This window comes from Scophthalmus maximus, chromosome 1 (genome assembly GCF_022379125.1).
Source record: "Scophthalmus maximus strain ysfricsl-2021 chromosome 1, ASM2237912v1, whole genome shotgun sequence".
NCBI classification, from domain to species: domain Eukaryota; kingdom Metazoa; phylum Chordata; class Actinopteri; order Pleuronectiformes; family Scophthalmidae; genus Scophthalmus; species Scophthalmus maximus.
Genome location: NC_061515.1, coordinates 3,245,055 through 3,264,680, shown reverse-complemented (window position 1 = coordinate 3,264,680; position 19,626 = coordinate 3,245,055). Strand labels below are relative to the sequence as shown.

The window sequence follows — 19,626 nt, the reverse complement described above, 5'->3', positions numbered from 1 at the left end:
CCTTTCTGGATCAATACAATATTTCTGATTCTGATTCTGATTAGAAAACGAACATCATGACCAGAGGGAACATCAGATGTGGCCTCGTCATTAGGCCGATACAGTCGGTGACTGACACTGACTGTGCACCGCGGATGTCGGCAACAGAATCTGTGCCAATGACACAAAAGTGAAAGCGCTTTCCTGCGCGGGAACAGGAAGATGGTGCTGTGCCCCCGAAACAGACATGAGAAGAAGTATTCCGATATTTACAGAACATATTAGCAGTTCAAGATGACACGCTGACGGGACAATTTGACTTCCAACATCGCTCTCCCATGCAGATGAATACATGCAATGGGTTTATCGTGTCATACAGTGTAAGAGACAGTAGCTACAACCTGGCACACGGGTTACATGAGAAATGTAACCCGTTATACCGCGGTACCAGTGGTGTGTGTGTGTGTGTGTGTGTGTGTGTGTGTGTGTGGAGGAGGTGCAGGCTGGTCAGGTAAGACACTCACTTCACTTCTAAGACAAGAGCCAGGATTCCTGCAGCGATCGGAGCGGCGCTGGACGTCCCCGGGAAGTGTGTGACGCAGCCGTCGGCAACGGCGGTCACGGTAACCTGGACACACACACAAACACACACACACGTCACAAGAACGGAGATGTGCTCAGCGGCGTGCAGAGTGAAAATCCGAGTCCTGCTATTTTTTCTCTCCGTCGTCACAACGCGTTGACACAATTTTACAGTCAGGGTAATGGAACAAAAGAACCCGACCTGTGTCTGGTCTGACCACCTCCCGGTGCGAGGGGGAGAAGGGCAGGCATTCCGGCAGACAAAGGTAATATCTGGATGATAGAATTTGGCCTTTCTGCAGCCTCGGAGCTGCCGCTGCGTTTTTTCTTCCCCCCCCCCCCCGTGCTTTTCACTGTTACTTCCGCCATCAACACCTCGGCTTTTTTACAGTCTCAGCCACTACAGCCGTGCTTTACCTCCAATTAACACTTGTTTGCTGGTGCTTGCTTGTGTGTGTGTGCGCGTGCCCAGCAGTCACCTAGGTCATTTGGCAGCCCTCTATTAATATCACACAGGTGGCTGCTCTTTAACAGGCTTCTCCCAGCTCGCAGGAGTCAAAGAGCAACACACACACACACGCACACACACACACACACACACACACGCACACGCACATATATATGCACTCATTAACGGTAGACCTTGTTGTTTAGATGGTGGGATGTGTTAGGCGGTGTGCGCACGCTAACCAGAGGAAGTGCGCCTCCCACGCCTGCCCCCGTCAGGGTGACGGCCATCACCCCCGGGCAGGGCTCGCCGAAGTAGGCGGGCTTCCCCGTCTGAGTGACGGCGCCGATGGCAACGCTGTGGATGGAGTTAACATAACCGTCTGCACCGCAGTGGTCGTGTTGCATTCCACCGTTACCTGCCGCCCACACGAAGACGCTGCCCTTTCCACCCCGGCCCTGGAAACACAAACAGAGGGACGTCGACGGGAAAGAGCGAGCGTGAAGTGGATTTCATAAAGACTATTTCCACCCAGCAGTCGGCAGAGAACTTTCATATAGAACATAATGAGACATTTGACATTTAATCTAATATTTAAAAAAAATTATAAGAGTCATTTGACAGCATTTGAAGGAGGCATTGTTGGGGAAAGGTGACCAAGGGAAACTCTGTGGTTTGAGGATAAAATATTAATTCAGGTGTTTGCCGACACCTGTAGTTTATATCAGCGTGCAGATGCAGCACAGTTGGAGTCGTGGGTGGTTTCTTCTCAGTTCACCTCTCAGACAAAATAACCCAGGAAACTTAAGCCAAAGATCAATATTAACAACGGGAGGAAAGAAGAAATTAGAAACTCAAAAAACCCAAACCATCTTCGTGCAATTGCAAAAAAAAAAATGGGCCTATAAAGTCGGGAGACGGACGGAGAAGACTTTTTGTACGATTACAGTTCTTTTTCAATTTAGACGATATCCGGGATACGTTTGAAAGCTTGTGGGAGAACAACTTTTAAACTCGTCATGTGCTTCACACGCCTCCTTATGGCCTCAGTTTCCCACAATCCTCCATTGCATACTACAATACTACCTGAACTCTTCCCATGTAACTCATTGAATTTACAGCAATGACCAGCACTGTAGATTGTCTTATCAATAAGAGCCTGAATTCCCCTCCTGTATATATGAGCCCACTGCCCCCTCTCTCGGTGCATATGAAAACCGTGTCCTCTTTTATTAAACGGCCGCGATTGTTGTTCTCGCCGCAACATTGTCTGAAGCCGCCTCCCGGCCCACAGAGTGCTCATCTCTCACTGGTCAAGCGCCAACCCTCGCACGCTGCGACAACGCGTGCACCGCATTTCCCTCGCAAAGAAAAGCAAGCGACGTGCCAACGGAATACAAAGACAAATGTCCAAGGGACGGACATTTCTTTTGTTGATTGATTCTAGACACAGAGTCACGTGTAGTTCAAATCCCTAACTGCACTGAAAAAAGAGTGACGAATAAAGAGGGAGAACAAAAGACAAGATCCCAGAAGTCTTTGGGCTGTTTGGTCTGCGTACACGCTCAAGGAATGAATTCATGATATGATTTTGCCTTAGTTGTATTTTTGTCCCTTGCTCGTCTTCATCATTACGACTTCTGGGATCTTCTGTTTTGCAAACAAAGGAAGAGAAGCTGCAACTGAGAGAACTAATCGTCACTGTTCTTTATATATTCACTGGAAACAAGACACACGCACAATAACGGGCCTCCGCTCCAGCGCCGCCTTCCCTGAAATGACGTCTAAATAATGGGGCCGCCCGGCGTGGACGTCCCCTTTCGTAAGGTTCGAGGACAGAATGTGCACGTGAGTCTGTCTTGACCGAGTGTGACAGGAGTGTGAACTTTGAAAGATGGAAAACCCCCCCCCCCCCCCCCGGCCGTGCCTCGTGAGTTCCCAGCCGCAGGGCCTGCTCTGTCAGCACGTGCGGGCCGTCCAGCTCGGCCCCGTCGTCCCGCGGGCCCCAGCTGCAGACGTAGATGTCGATGAGGTGGATGTTGAAGGTCAGAGCCGTGGCCTCCATGGCGTCGGTGACGGAGCCGTTCAACAGGCGGATACCTGGACGGGCCGTAATAAGAAAAAGAGAGGAAAGGTCACAGAGATCAGAGCACAGGGACACACACACAAGGCTTTTGCCATTTCTGCATTTGCTCAATCGCTGGTTGCTGAAATAAAAATGTTGTAATTAATTAACTGTTGTTTTTTTCATATAAGATTGCATGTCATAGTGACGGCAGTAACCAAGCCCCATATTGGTTGTAAAATGAAATTCCACAAAATGATTACTATACTGTTCACAGTTTCTTCTCAACGTTGACTATTTTTACATGGACAGCAATACTCCGATATTAACCCAGAATTGAGACAATCGTCTGAAAAAGACACCGTCATGAAAACAGCATTTTTTTATTACCTTACTCTTAATTAGGTCAAATATAAATGAAGATGTGGAGTATCCCGAACCTACGCATACCCTAGGTTTGGCTGGCGCTAAGAAAAAGGCACATTTTTGGAGTGATGGACAAATCGTAGTTATGCTTCGTGTTTTAAGGGAAATTGAATTATGAGGTTTTTGGATGGTCACAAATATAGCAGTTGCCAATACTTTCAAAATGGTCCCGGGAATGTCGGACATATGGCGTAGTGGATATATTGAGTCATAATCTGACAATGCTCTGTAACATGTAAACAGGAATATGAATGGGGATATTTCATAGGCATATCATGTAAACGTCATAATCTTATTTAGAATAAGATCAATAATCAGATTATTGGAGTCCATGTACACATAGTCACAACTGAGTGTCTGTTTCAAAGACAGTCCGCCTTTTGACTAATTTGACACATCCTATAAATCTTACTCTTCAATGCAAAGCATTGAATGACATGAATTCAAATAAAGTGGAAACTGTATATCAACCTATATCAATATCAATAACATACTGAATAAAAATAAAACCATATTATATATTTAAAAAGTGAATTTGATTTTAGAGACGCTTGAGGAGCTTGGACATCTTCATATGGTTGAAGCAGCCTCATCAGTTATATTAGATAGTTTTTTCCTGTAGACATATCTCAGATCAACATGACCGTAGCAGTAGTGGCCATTGGTTAACATGCAACGTCGTATTTTTGACATCAGTGGATGACGACGGAATAACTTCAGGGCGAGATGAGCTGAGGGTAGTGTTGTTTCTTCTGTTTGCCCCCAGGGCCCCCCGCAAGGCATCACTCTGACTTCAGTCTGCTATCACAGTTAAGAAAGGCGCCCACCAGCCACATGCAAGTACGCACAAAATACACGGCTGGAACTGTGGATTGCGTTACATCGTGTGAAACATCTAGTCAGTGCACTCCTGTTGTAGAGAAGAAGGAAGACAGAAACAAAGGTTCAGGTAACTTTGCACAGCGGAGACTTGAAAGATCACTCCAAAGAAACGGACGGTAGTTAGTTACAGAGTAACATGTGAACTCCAACTGTCTCCTGCAATCTTCTGGCGGTGGATCGATCAGATTCACGGGGCTTAATCCGCCTCCCTTCTCCCGATTCCTCACATTTTATGTTTACAACCCCCCCCCCCCCCGTCCAACACATCCAACGAGGCTCCTTCACAACCAAGCGCCGGAAACTTTGGAGCAAATTTCCAAAGCAAAAAGCAGCCGCAGAGGTTAAAAAAAGGAAAAGAAAAGAAAAGAAAAAAGAAAAGAACTCAGCTCAGTCATCGCTCATTGTCAGACAGCGAGCGCGGGTCTCGACAGCACCCGGCAGTTCAACATGCATCTTTCATTCGGGTCCTGCCCTTTCATCTCCCGTGTGCCAGACTGTGTTTGTGAGTCGGGATAAAATAGACTCGGCCAGGAGAAATTAAGACCTAACCGTGGAAAGAGATGCATGGTCTTGCTTCTCAAACGGTGCTTTTTCTTCCTTTTCTCCCTTGCCTGTTTTTGTCAATTGTGCGAGAGGCTCTCGTCAGCCGCTGACAAACGAGGGGGGGGGGGGGGTTCAGGGGTGAAGGGTCACAGAGCCGGGGGTCAAATGTCAGGGTTCGACCGGACGGAGGGCTTGGATGCTGTATGAGATTGATTTGGAGGCGTTCGCCGCGGGTGAAGTTTCTTATTCAAGCGTGTCACGTACCGCCTCGTTATTTTTGTGCTGCATGGCACATGGCGGTGAAACCTATAAAACAATCTTTGATTCCAGAACGCAGGGCCGAGGCAATGCACACACAAAAAATGCACAATGTCTGCACGAGGCTCATGATGTAATCTCTGAGCCTTGTTTTTGTTTTTTTTTTTCCCCCAAAGGAAATGTTCCTCATCGGCTACAATGAAGACTCCTGGAAGACTTTTGTTAGAGATTTAGTTTCAGAATACAAACATACAGACGTTGGAAAGGAAGAGCTCTATATGGAATTTTGAATTCTGCACGCCATGCCATAGTCTTGGCCGCTGCAGCACGCCCACGATGCACTGCCTCCCGCCGACTCTATAAGGCGGAGTTGTGTTCTTCCCTCACCTCCAATCCTGGCGTTGAAGGCGATGCCCACACCGCAGTAGGAGTTGTTGGCCTCCATGGCAACTTCCCCTGCACACCGGGTGCCGTGACTGGAACAAAGAGGGAATATAGGACGTTAGCCACATACTGAGACACAAATTAGTTACTTTTCTTTTTTTTGTTGTTGCTGCATGTCCCCAAATTAAGCCTGTGCATCACCAATTGAAGATCGGCACCGACAAAATACAAGATTCCTGGCAAAATGAATTCCAATAACATCAATGACACCTGACGTGTGCAACTGCTGAGGCAACATTTTACCATGACACAACATTGTGCTTGATATGTTTCCTGCTCGACGGGGCGGGATATGGGGAAATAGCTACAACCGCCATCTTGGATGCTTTACATTTTTCAGGATATGCTTCTCGCTCTTATGACGCCTCTGGTTGAGTAAAACCTTCTTTCAGTTGATTTTGTTTGTTTGTTTGTTTGCATTTCCTCATTAAGAAGAAACACAACAAAAGGAAATAATAGCATCCAGTTATGATGAATGATGAATAAACGTTGTTCTTGTATGGCAGAATAAAATAACTTACAGTAAGACAGACAAGCAAGATGGAGGTTGGAATCATGACTTATTGATATTTCAAAATAATGTTTCCTTTTTACAAGAACTAACGGCTGTTCAGTGTTTAAAGCCCCAGTGTGTAATTTTTCAAATTTTCTTGCAAACCGCAACCGAGCGAGCGACCGACAGGGGACACTTTATGGTGGCGCACCACTGATTCCATTTCCGGTTTCTCCGAAAGCGCTGGAAAACTTGGGAATGCGGGAATGCGACGTATTCGGGACCGTTTTGTTACAACAACCGCATTCAACACGACGAAGCAAACATGGAGACTCACGCGGAGGTCGGGTCCACCTCATAGAAACTATATTTAACTCATTCACAGCTGACGGAAAAACGTCGTGATTATACATATATGAACGCATAGTTATGGACTGTATATTAAATTTCTGTGAATAAGTTCTTATAAATATTACACACTGTAGCTTTAATCGATTCCTTGCACTGTTGCCTTTTTTCTGTTAATGGACAGGCTCTACATTTGGCTCAACGGATTAAGTCTACCAAGAAAAGAAAAGAAACCAGTATTTACCTGTTTTCCTCGTCCCTGACAGGCATGGGATCACGGGACGGACCGTGTGAGGCACACAGGTCGACGCTGGCGAGGGCCTCCTGTGAGACGGACAGAACACGAGCGTGGCGCTGAGCGTGACAACAACGTGACTCTCCCAACGAGACGCTGAGCGGCACCACGGCAACTGAATTACGGCAGACTGTCGTCATATTTCATCCGACTGGCGGCACTCGCTGTCACTGAGGAGAAGCCCGTCTCTGTGCGCGGCGTGTGGTTTATGTGTGTCGACTCATAAAAGAGAACACGTTTGAATGACTCGTTTGCTGGTGTATATAGGCGTAATGGGGGGAGGATGCCTTGGCAGCAAACTGAACAAGAGCAATTAAGTATCTCTCTCTCTCTCTCTCTCTCCCTCGCTCCATCCAGGCTTATCCACGCCAGACAATCTGCTCTGACAAAGTACAAGTTGGCCTGCGTGCCTCCAACTGCCTATAGGATTATAAACGCTGCCACTCCACATATGCTTTGCGGCCGAGTCGACCAACGGAAAAGCAGCCTAACGGAATAAAGCAGCTTTATGATCACATGAGACTTATTGTTCCACGCTTTTTTAATGTAATGGAGAAGTTAAGGAGGAGGTCAATACAAAGATTTGCCTCTTCTTCCACGTGTGATACCAAGCGACTGAAAAAGAATCCCGTGCAGGGACAACTGAATCAGCGACTCCATTGGCCCCATCCCCCCGAGATCCACCTGAGACGACTGTTTATTTATTTTTTACGGCACGGCTTTGACGAGATTTGGCGTGAAATGAAAATATCGAGACATTTTGAGTTTACTTACAAAGTTCCTCCTCAGGTCCTTGTTTGTGTGATCCAAGCCTGAAAAGAAGGTTTAAAAAAATCTTGTCAAACACTGTAACTGATCAGTTCAGTTCAGCATCTTATATGGAAAACATTGAAACATCACACAATAGCAACGCAATATGGCAGTTGAAGATATTACAGGGGCGGTTTTCTGCTAAATGAAGACTGTCCCTGTCCATGCAGCGTGTTCTATGGGGATTGCTGTGGGGGATAAGCTGTTAAAGAAGAATCTCGGTGTGTGCAGGAGGAACCCAGCGATCGGTTCCTCATTTCTAATGTTTCTAAGAACTCGCAGTTTCATTTTTCTTTTCTTCCTTCGACCACCGTAGCACTGTCGCTTCGTGTCACTTGAACTTCGTGTGTGGCGGACAGGTTATTCAAATTTGGGGTTTTGAGTGCCATGCTAATAGGTGTAATTAGTTTGCCAAAACCGTAATTAGGTCTAGTTCTTAACTCAAGTTTTGTCAAGATCCAGCCTTTTGCTCCACAAGACATTTTGCACACGGATGACGGATGAGTGAACGAACAAGTGGGCACAGAACGACGTCTATAGTTCCCCAAATTTTCATTTTCCATTTATTCTGCCACACTTTCCATTTCTTATTCTTTCCCCTCGCTCGGCAACTCTCTCCCAGCCTTTCTTTCAGTTCGCCCCCTCCTGATCTTCCCCCCTGCCCTTACTCCAACAACCACCACCACCTCCTCCTCCTCCTCCATCTCTGCCTGCTGCATCAGGGCTCCTGTGGTCTCAGCGAGAGACAAACGAATGAGGGCCCCAGGAGGGCCGAGCCTGCTCTGCCACACATCACTCACTCGCTCTCTCTCTCCCTCTATCAATCACACACGCCCGCACGCGCACGCACGCGCAGACACACACACACGCGCGCGCGGGACCTGCCAGCCTTTGTCCCATGCAGGCAGTGCCTCCGTGTTGTCATGGTAACCTGAAGTCGGTTCCACTGTCGAGGCCTGATTGTGTTGAACTCGGGCAGGATGGAGCCCTGGCGGGGCGAAGCCTCGTTGGAGCCCGCCGTGCCACGCCGTGCCACGCCGTGCCACGCCGCGCCAGGTCAACCCCCGGCGACGTCCTCTGCATAACCACTAATGCTTTGTTCTCTCCTCGTCCACCTCTTTGGACACACACCTCTTCCTGCTCAACAAGGCGTCAGGTCTTTCCGCGGGATCTCGGGCCTCCATCGCAAACGGACAATTTCCTGTTGATTGTTGCTTTTGTTTTGTTTTTTTTTGTATTTCCCGGCTAATTTGTTTCTCAAGTCTGTTTTTTCTCTGTGTATTTTTAACCCAGTTCGATCCCAATGTGGTCCACTAGAGTCCCTATGCAAATGTAGTCAGCGCCCGCCGCACCGTTTCTCTCAGGTACGGATCTTCTTCACAGCCAATTGGGTTTGTTGGAAATCACCACCAGAAAGCCAAGTGAAGCAAAAACAAAAAGCAAAAAATAGGGCTAGCATGAGACTCGAAAGCAAACCCTCCGGCCACGCCTCCATCTTCCTGCTCCATTACGCTCCACCCAGCCCCTTCGACTACATCCTTGTATCCTAAGACGATTGGTTACAGACGTCCTTCACAGCACCTCTCCACTTTAAAGGGACAGTTGAGTGATTTTGAAGTGGGTTTGCATGAGTTACTTATGCACAGGTAATATGTAACCTTATGAGGATGGTGATCAGCGATGTCGTTTAACAGAGTTTGGAGGGGAAGTGGAAGTAGCGTAAGTCTCAGTGCCACTGTAGCAGAGGGGACCGACGAAAAACAACCTTTTTCGCCACATTTTTAATCTGTTACCTAAAAAAGAATATCTGTTCAATTGTACGCCTCCAAACTCCGTTAAATGACATCGCTGATCACCAGCGCCATCAGGCAACATGCGAACCACGCATAAGTAACTCATACAACCCCGCTTCAAAATCACTGAACTGTCCCTTTAATATATGTTTTGAAGCATATTTCACATATTTTTTAATCAACAATCACAAAGTTGCGTCATTCCTTTTGTCTGTGTTTATAGATTACTGATATCTCAAGGGAAACGAAAGGAAGCAATGCGAATGATCAGTTGAGTGATACTATAGCCGCCACTATGCACGCCCGTGGAGACTGCTCTTAGGGAGCGAGGGATAGAAGTGTAATCCTGAAGTCGCAACTCGCCACAGCTGTGAATAGCAAAATCGCTCACATGGCACCTTTCAGAGGTTTAGAATCAAGATTTGCAACATTTTCCGTGTCGATCTTGGGAATGTCACATCTCCGCCTGCCAACGTATTGAAGAGGCCTGGTGTTGTGCACGTAATGTGCTCGCGCGTGCTCCTCTGCAGCGGGAGAGTGTTCGGACCGTCACTGGCACGTGCACAGCGCGAGCGCGCGTGTGGCCCGAGCTGCTGGGTCACAAGGGTCAAGTTGAGCGTCAAAATACTGCAACGCCTTTGAGTACTTTGAGTAAAAATAAAACATACAGGTGCGTTCGCCCAGGGAGCGCCAACACTGCCATGAATACAGCCGCAGACACACACTCCGACACAGTCCAAGGTCTTCTGAGTGTGAAAGTAGAAAAGCCACGTCCCACAGTGAGATGGAACACTGTAGGTGGTGCAGCCGATGCAAAACCTCCCATGAATACAAATGCTTTGAACTGGGCTGACCCAGTCTAGATTGTGATTGTGCGTGTGTGTGTGTGTGCGTGTGTGCGTGTGTGTGTGTGTGTGTTCGTGCGCGCGTCTTCTGCTCTGCATGTGTGTCAGCATTCAGCGGCAGCAGCTGCACTCTATCTCCCCGCTCCCGCAGCATTCTCGCCGGTCCTCAGGGTCAAACACACACACACACACACACATACACGCACACACACACGCGCGCACACACACACACACACACACACACACACATCAGACACAGAGATGTGTCGGAGGCCATTTTGAGCCGACGGTGAGCCGTGCCTGAGCCGCCTCGGAGAAAAATGAACCGGCGTTACTTCAGAGGGGGCCCTCGCGACACCTGGGGCCCCGCGCGGCCGGCTCTCGCCGCTCGGCTCTCCGGAGGAGGAGTTACTGTACAACAGAAAGAAAGAAACAAAACAAAAAAACAGGCTGCCTCCGAGTCTGGAAAAGGTTTAGTCGGAGAAAGGCTACGGCGCATTGGGGGATGAGGAGAGCCGTGTAACACTGATACCAATATTTCGGTAATGAAGCTGCACATGGCTGATAATTTGCGTTTTGCAAGTGTGAAAAAGAAGAGGAAAGGTGTACATGTGTGTGGGAGAGAGACACGCAGGGAGACAGGGGATGTGTTTCACCACCCGCCGAGGGTGAGACTTCCCGGCCCTACACCTCCGTCTCATTAATCAGCTCGGTATTTAAGAAGGGCTGAAGTGGACACTTGCCTGTAATTAGCTGGCTTTGTCGAGGGTGTGTGTGTGTGTGCGTGTGTGCGTGGGTTTCAAAAGTCAACGGCACAGAGACGGAGATCATGGAGAGACGACGGATGAGTGATAGAGGGTGGTAAGTTGGATGGAAGGACGGGGAGGGAGCGTGGGTGATGGACAGCCTGGCATGGCGATGAAAGGAGGACAGGGTAGGAGTGGAGACGAAGAGGAGACAAGCTGGAAGGAGAGAACAGACGGAGCGAAAGGATTCTTCAGGTCAAAACACACTGTCTGGTGAACGGTGCGTGTCAAAACAGCCGCCCCCCCCCCTTTTATTTTCCATGTACAATCCTTGCACCACCGGTGAAACGCCATGCCGCCGTCCCATTTCCAGCCTCGCCACCCCCGAGAAGTTCTTTCTCCTTGTCCCGCTCCGTGCGCGGCGCTTCTTCCCGGCGCCGGGGGGGGGGGGGCAGCGCTTGATGTGTGTCATACGCACGGCGCGCCGCTGTGCCGCGGCAGCGGTGTGCTTGCAGCTCCGGGAGGAGGTGGACGAGAGGACACTGAAGGGAGATGAATGCGAGGAGGGACGTGGGGATGGAGAAAAGGTTGATTTCCAAAGTGGGACATTAGTATTCAAGCGGCACCCCTTCGCCCCCCTCACCACACCCTGCTGCCCCGTCTGCCCAGCGGGCAGCTCTCCCCCTGCGACGGGCCCACAGTCGAAGCTAGAGGTGGCAGAGGAAGTGTGTGTGTGTGTGTGTGTGTGTGTGTGTGTGTGTGCGCGTGTGTGTGTGTGCACAATGGGACCTCATCAAAGGACGGAAAAGCTTCCTTCAATGAAAATCTCCATTTTCCACAGTGTGCTCTGTAGGTGTCAGTTTGTTCTGAGCTGCTCCATCACTGTTGTTCCCTGTGAAATTCATCATCAAAATTGTACCTGTTAGTTAAAAAAAACCAAAACGTCAATCAGTGGGGTTAAGGATGCCTTTCAATTTCTCCGAATTTAAAACAAGTGCACATCTACGGAGGCAGAGTCAGCGGAGACTTTGGCCGCAGATCTATAGAACCTGTCAAGTCTATAGACGTCATTCGTCCTGAATCAGCAGAGATTAGAGCTCAGATGGAACATGCTCATGTACTGTCAGCAAAAACTACAGTATTCAATGTACAGTGTGAGCGGAGTGCAATGCCAACCTTGACAGAGCTCTTTCATATCGCAGACACCGTCTGTTGGCTGATTCACCGAGAAATTTAAACTTAATAAAAGGTCAAAAAGGATTAGAAAAAAAGAGAAAAAGAAGCTGGACACTGTAGATTTGAGTAAATAACGAAAACAAAGCTCAGAACTATTATTGGACTTGTAATCTACGCTCCTGTCTTCTATTCATTATTCATACAAGTGCCACAGATAAATGTGCTGAAAACTATTATCCTTTGTTATTGTTGTTGCCTACAACCATTTATTCACTGTGAAGCTTGAAGAACAAAAAAAAAAACGACAAAAAATGAAGCATTGGCACCGACGTAGAAGTTAATGACACGGCTCCAGTGACGTACAGTTGGCATCATTCAGCATGTCTAATAAGTTGTTTATTTCTCATAAAATGAAGACCCCGGGGGGGGGGGGGGGTGTTTGACACATCAACTGGCGATGCCGTTCATCTCCATCAGCGTCACTCGACACACGTCACGGCAGCGGTGGACTCTTCTCCGTCGATTAAAGTCCTCGCCGCTCGCAGTGTCTGCGTATGCGTCTTCCTGCTGGACTACTTCCCGACTCCTCCCCCGGCCGCGTCCGGCCGCCCAGCTCTCATTTGACTAATTGTGTTCACGGGGAACGGTGTTGACAAATTCATTTGGAAACCCATTAGTCCCGTGGCGTTGTTTAAACAATGCGCAACGTTAATGTCCATCGCTTTAATAACCCTGATTCGCGTCCTAATAGCCGGCTGATAAATCAGGTTATCTGCGACACCTTCGACGCGCCGGTGAAGAGCGGAAATTAGAGATTTATTAAGTGTCCGTGGCATTCTGCGGTGTCCGGGTGCGTCAGGGAGGAAGGGGAGAGGAGGAGATGACAGAGCAGGGGAGGGGGGGAGGATGAGAGAGAGATGGAGAGAGAGAAGTAAGGGGAGACAAAGAAGAACAAAGATAAATATATATATATATAGACAGAGAGAGAGAGAGAGAGCAGAGAAAGTGGAGGTGTGGGTTGTGTTAAAAAAACACCAGAGGGAAAAAGAAAGAGATGATAGGGAACATGAGGAGCATCAGGACGGTGTGATAATAAATCTAGATGAGGCCGAGACAAACATTAAAGAAGAGCGACTGAGGGCAAAATACAGACGAACGTAGAAGACGGAGGAGGAGAAATGTGGGTTTGAGAACAGTGTCTGTTTAACCACTCTACCTTAAGCCCTTAGTCCGTTAGATATAGACGTATATTACAAGACCTTTTGAAAAGCTGCACAAAGAAAAGGCTGCAAAATGTTGTGAAAAGACGGACTCGCGCCTCTCGACGCTCACGTCGCGTGCATGTTCCGTGTTGCCGGCGCACGTCGTCTGCATTTCAGGGCTTTCATCCGAAAAGGCATTAGCTCGGCTTTAAAAACGTCCCGCTGAACACTCGCGGACACATGATCGCCGTGGACGCCGCGCAAATGGCGGCGGCGACGGCGGCACCCGTGATACGTTTAGGTTGTAGTGATGGAAAAGACAGAAAAACACAACATCGAAGATATGAAGTCGAAGCCTACAAACGAATACATCTATCTCTGTATATACATATATGCATGTAAATACTTTTTCATTACGCCTTGGCACATATGTATCAAAAAGGATTCATCGTGTGACCTTTGTCCTTTAAGTGGTCGTGTGTCGACCACGACATATGGATGGTAACAACTAAGATTTACAGTAGATATTAGAGATAGACATTCTCAGTAGGACAAGTAACTCTTAACCATGTGTTCATACCGAAAAACAACACCACAAACCAGCTTATTGAGAGTGACACAAATGCATTTGGATCCAGGAAGTCTGCTGTCGCTTTTCAGACGTGTGCGCCGTGGTTCATGTAAGATTTAAAACAGCGGGAAAGTTATCGCAAAGTCAAATATTTGTATCTTTGTTTAAGACGAGCGGGGCTTGTAAATGTAAAAATTCGGTGGTCACACCGCAAAGTACATTTGTACTTATGAAGCGGACTGGCCACCACTCTGTGGTGCCTGATGACGTAGAGTTGAGTCAGGATCATCTTTTTACACGAACCATCATCTCATCATCTGTTGTTGCCACGCCACTCAAGTCCTTATTTGTCAGAAATACCACGCATCCTCTACCTCCACCTCATCCTCTCTCTTCCACCCAATCTCCAAAGCCTGGCTGCTTTTCCTCCTCCTCCTCCTCCTCCTCCTCCTCCTCTCAACACCCGCTGAACGGAGACAGGGTCTGTTTGGTGTCAGTGGCCCTGCCTGCTGGAGAGTGAGAATTAGACACACAGGACTGATTAGCTGCTTGTTTACTGTTTACTGACCAGAACCACCAGCGTCTCCATCACAGGGCTTCAGGATCAACACCGTAGGAACGTCTCCACACACACACACACACACACACACACACACACACACACACACACACACACACACACACACACACACACACACACACACACACACACACACACACTACCTTGACCCCTTCTTCAGTGTGTGTGTGTGTGTGTGTATTTGTATGTGGTGTGTGTGCCATCACGCCCCTGTTGAGTCACCCACCATGGAAGAGGGCTCTTAATTAAGAGGAGAGAGAGTGTGTGTGTGTGTGTGTGTGTGTGTGCGCGTGCGCGCGTGTGTGTGTGTGTGTGTTTGTGTTCTGGGGGTGGAGCAGCTGGCAGGAGGTACCGGGGCCAGAGAACATCTGCAGGAGGCCGCAACACAGCACGCCTGCACACACACACACGCCTGCACACACACACGCACTTACATGCACGCACACGCACTTACATGCACGCACACGCACGCACATGCACACACGCGCACACACACTCACACGAATATATGAACACACACCATGGCCACTTGGCAACTCAACTCACACCCCCGAGAACACAGAAATACACACTTGCAACCCGACACACACAGACACACACACACACACACGCACACGCACACGCAGACCTGTCGAACACCACCATCGCCACTGCCGACGTACCAATGGGACTGTCACCATGGCAACCCAGGACTGGTCATGTCACCCTGATTTAGTGAGATGGGTGACAGCATGAGCGAGTGAGAGATAGGCAGGCGATAAAAAAAAAAGAAAAGAAAAAAAAGAGCAAAATACAAAGACGGGAGAGCGAGGGGCATTAAATACCCTCCACAATGCTCGGCTTCAGTCTCGCTTTGAAACAAAGGGGTAGAGAGAGACAGAGAGAGACAGAGAGAGAGAGAGTCCAATGGCGTCTCATCCACCGAGCAGCTCTGGATGTGAGGTCAGGAGCTTAGAGGACTTCAGACGCACCACAGGGCCCTCAGAAGTCAGTCTCTTTTTTCCAGTAAGTCAAAAGGAGCAGTATAGTTGTGCAACTAACACACACACACACACACACACACACGTACACACACGTACACACACACGTGCACACACACGCACGCGCGCGCATGCACACACAATGTCATCATGTTGATAGAAAGTGGAAAGGTAGAGAGGAGGAGAGGGATTTTGTCCTTGCTACGGGGCAAAGGCTGCAGGATTAAAGGATCATATCAGCCTTAGAGAGTTTTCTTTATCTCCTGCTGTTATGTGTGTCAGCCCATATAAGGACTTTAACATCAGGTGCTTTGCTTTTCACCCCCGCCCCCCCCCATGACATGATATGTCTTGTATTTTAATATCAACAAATAATTGCCACATTAAATCTAAGATATTTCAGCAATTAAACGCCAAAGACAAAGTGCAATTCTATCCACTCAAATCTATATGCATATTTCTTCATTTGTGCATGTTTCCGATACCCTGTCCTCTTCCCGATACCGATCACGGTGCCTGGACTTTGTGTATCAACTATCGAGTAACGATCCGATACCAGTGCATTTACAAAGATTACAACTTATACGAGATATTGTAACAGCTGTATGGAAGAGATGATTCATTCCCGTATTTTTCCAAAAAACGGTATCGGAATATCTCGAATAAAAGGGCCTCCGCTACAGACAATAACACTGGTGCTATCCCGCGTGAAGGGCTTCCTTCCCTCCTGGGGAAAAAAAAAAAAAGCATCCTTGACGTGAGCCATCGCTACGCGTTTTTCCCTGAAAAGTGATGCGAGACGCAGAGAGTAGCGATCATTGGGCGAGTCCGCGGCCTCATTTGTTTGCCGTAATCGCAGCAGGGCATCGCTGTTAGCGCTCTAATGATGTTCAACCGTGGGACGCGGAGCGCCCCTTCGAGTCATCCTCTGCGCGTGGCTCGTCGTGACGCCGCATCCCTGCGTTGCATAACGGAGGTGTGAGCTTTGGGGGGCATTCGGCAGTCACGGGTAGTTGCATCCTTTGGTTGAACATTTATTACAAGAGAATGAAGAAGACGAGGGCGAATTTAGCGATCTGCTGAAGGAAAAAGGGTCAATAAGGTCGGTGCAGAGCCTCGCGTCTCTGACTGTTTGCACGTGCACTGGGAAATGGTCCGTCCATGTGTCATTGCGAAAAGCTACTGCGGCTGGTTCAGCATGTGGCAGCGAGTGTGTGTGTGTGTGTGTGTGCGTGCGTGTGTGAGAGAGGGAGATAGATAAAGTGTAGCGTGACACGAGATTTACACATATTCATTATTCAATATCTGTGCTCCTCAGAGTGTTCTATACCATATTGATCTGCAGCCCGGGCTCAGAGTATACGCGCTTGACCCCTGACTCCAATAAAAGCATAATATGCCTCCATAAAAAACAATGTGTCCCCAGTCTGCACTGACTGGCGGAGCAGCTATCGGACTGCATCTGTTAAATGCGAATTGGGCTCACATGAAACTCCCCACCGCATTAGGAGAACACACCAGGTCCTCTGATAAAGGGCATGTAAATACCTAGAATTCTGAGATTCCTACACTTTGCTCGTGAAGGGAAACACTTTGTTGAAACATCCAGTCAAATTTGGGACATGAGGCCCAGAGCTATGATCCCAGTTGCAACGACAAACCACTTTGAATTGGGTACAGATCCAAAAGTGTTTCTACCATAGATACAGCAGCTGACACTTACTCTGTATTCATTATATTGGCATTAAACATGCAAAAATGAGTTGAAATTATTGAAACTGATGACATAAAAGATCGAAAACAATATATCAAAGCAGAAGCAAAAGCAGTTTTTTTTGTTTGTTTTTTGCAGGACAAACAAATACAAACAATTTCTATTCTTTTCTTCTTCTTACTAACTAAATGCTTCACTGTCTAGCGCGATATACAAAAACTGCTGCCGCTTAAAAGTGAGGTTGAAAAAGCTAAAACAATCCATATATTGATGAGTAGAGTTTGGAAAGAACATTTTGAAAGTGGGGCTTTTTTCTAGGGGCTAAAGATTCTTCCGGCTTTTCAGTCCGCGAGGAGAAAGCAGCTAACGTGACACGTTATGAAGAATACAACTTTGAAGTTGTCTTTGTTACCTTAACTAAACCAGCGCAGACAGAGGAAATAAACATGTTGTGATAAATCTAGGGACTCTTACATAAGACGATCATGAGATAATAAGGACATAGTGTGTTAATGTGTGTGTGTGTGTGTGTGTGTGTGTGTGTGTGTGTGTGTGTGTGTACATGCATGTTTGTGTGGCAGAGTAACACAGCGACGCTCTGGTTGCAGCCAAATTCAGCGTTAATGATGGACCAAAATCAGATCTCGCCGTGAGATCAAATACTGCGTCTGCTAAATAATGTAGCGCACGGGGGCCAGTGACAGTCCCACACGGACCGGAGAGATGTTGGAATCCTAATGTATAGCAGGTATTGGAAGTATGTCAGCAACCGCTGTCGAATACTCTGGGGAAGGAGGACGGATCACTGCCAAATACAGTTCATATTGTACTTATACGTGTGCACACATTTGAGGTTATGTGCACATTAATGTGTGTGTGTGTGTGTGTGTGTGTGGCTATGTCGGCAATGTGTGTCACTCATCAATAATGTACGGTTCTTGGTTCGCCCCTCTTCAAAGCTAGTGACGCTCTAGTGTTCCACATAATTAACTCCCTCTGTCTCAAACACGCACACTCACACGCACACAGACACACACGCACGCACGCACGCACACACAGACACAGACACACACAGACACACTCACACGCACACAGACACACACGCACGCACGCACACACAGACACACACAGACACACTCACACGCACACAGACACACACGCACGCACGCACACACAGACACGCGCAAACTCACACGCGCGCACACACAGACACACACACACAGACAGACACACACACACGCTCAAATAGACGTCCACAGAAAATTCTATTCTTTTTTTATTATGTAATATCATCTGTATTTTTTCTCTCTACCAGTCGGTGAGAGAAAAAAGAGGCTCAACTAAAGCCCAAGGGCAAGCTGACCTGATAATACTTTCCTAAAAGTCTTGTTGTGGGAGAAAATATTCATAGAATTACTGCAAAAGAATTCTGATTCTTCTCCTCTTCCACAAAAATATGCTCAACATATTAAATGATCCGAGAAAATAAGAAAAAAAAAAAAAAAAAGAACAGCAGAGATCACGACTGTCATTCAAATCTATGGCACATTGGCTACTGTCCATGAGTCACTGATCTAGAAAATAATGCACATAATGTACATTCATTCCTTCACTCACTCACTCACGTGCTTCCTTGTGGTTGGACGGGCAGGCTTGCATCTTCCTCTCCGTCAAACATTTGTGTTTCTAATGGAGGTTTGGTTGGAGCAGGAGCACACTGGGGGGGGGGGGGGGGGGGGGGGGGAACCAAGGGATTCCTCATCCTCACTTTCCTCATTAAAAACTATCCATGAGACCCCCCCCCCCCCCCCACACACACACACATCCACTTCCATTGCTGTGGGATATCTGTCCTCTCCACTGTCCTTCAGCATAATATTATATCTGACAGGTCCGGCCTGCAACCTTGTGGCTCATTGGCAGTGTTGGACATGGGTCTTGACATCCAATGCTCGTTCTAGGCCAACATACTAAAGCGTGTAACCTTGTTCGGGTCATGTACCTGCCAAGTCGACCAGCGGAGGGTCTTCGTGGAGCCGTGGCTGCGAGAGCAGCCGTAGCATTTAATATACCATGTCATCTAGGATGGATCACTTAATGTGACTTCTTTTCTCTCCCGTCCACTGACGACTGGTACAGGCACCGAATGGCCATGGTCCTCGTCCTCTGGTGTGAAGACACGCCATACTCCTTTTAGAACAGTAATTCCGTGAGGTGTGAGGGAAGCAAGTCGGAGGGGCCCGTGGTACTTAAACGTGCCGAATGTCGCATACTGCAGATGACAATGAACCCGAGTTGTTCCCAAGCATCTGTGAGGTAGTGTGATCGTGTTCCATTCAAAGTAAACTGAAAATGATGAAATGATAAAGAACGAAAAATGCAAAAAGCCCAAAAACAACAAATAAATTGATCCTGCAAGTACGTATGGTCCGTGCATTCAAATCCT

At 47.8% G+C, this 19,626-nt stretch overlaps 1 protein-coding gene across 2 annotated transcripts in view; it reads right to left on the bottom strand.

Moving 5' to 3' along the window:
- The window catches only part of LOC118299900 (endoprotease bli-like), a 153,109-nt gene that overhangs the window by 61,929 nt on the left and 71,554 nt on the right, over nt 1–19,626 (bottom strand). For both annotated transcript variants that reach the window (XM_035624009.2, XM_047335023.1), the window contains exons 7-12: nt 7,538–7,575; nt 6,713–6,792; nt 5,571–5,659; nt 2,937–3,109; nt 1,252–1,467; nt 504–607 (exon numbers count right to left, since the gene is read on the bottom strand). In XM_035624009.2, coding sequence (XP_035479902.2) covers nt 504–607; nt 1,252–1,467; nt 2,937–3,109; nt 5,571–5,659; nt 6,713–6,792; nt 7,538–7,575 — 700 coding nt within the window. The remainder of the gene's footprint in view (nt 1–503; nt 608–1,251; nt 1,468–2,936; nt 3,110–5,570; nt 5,660–6,712; nt 6,793–7,537; nt 7,576–19,626) is intronic.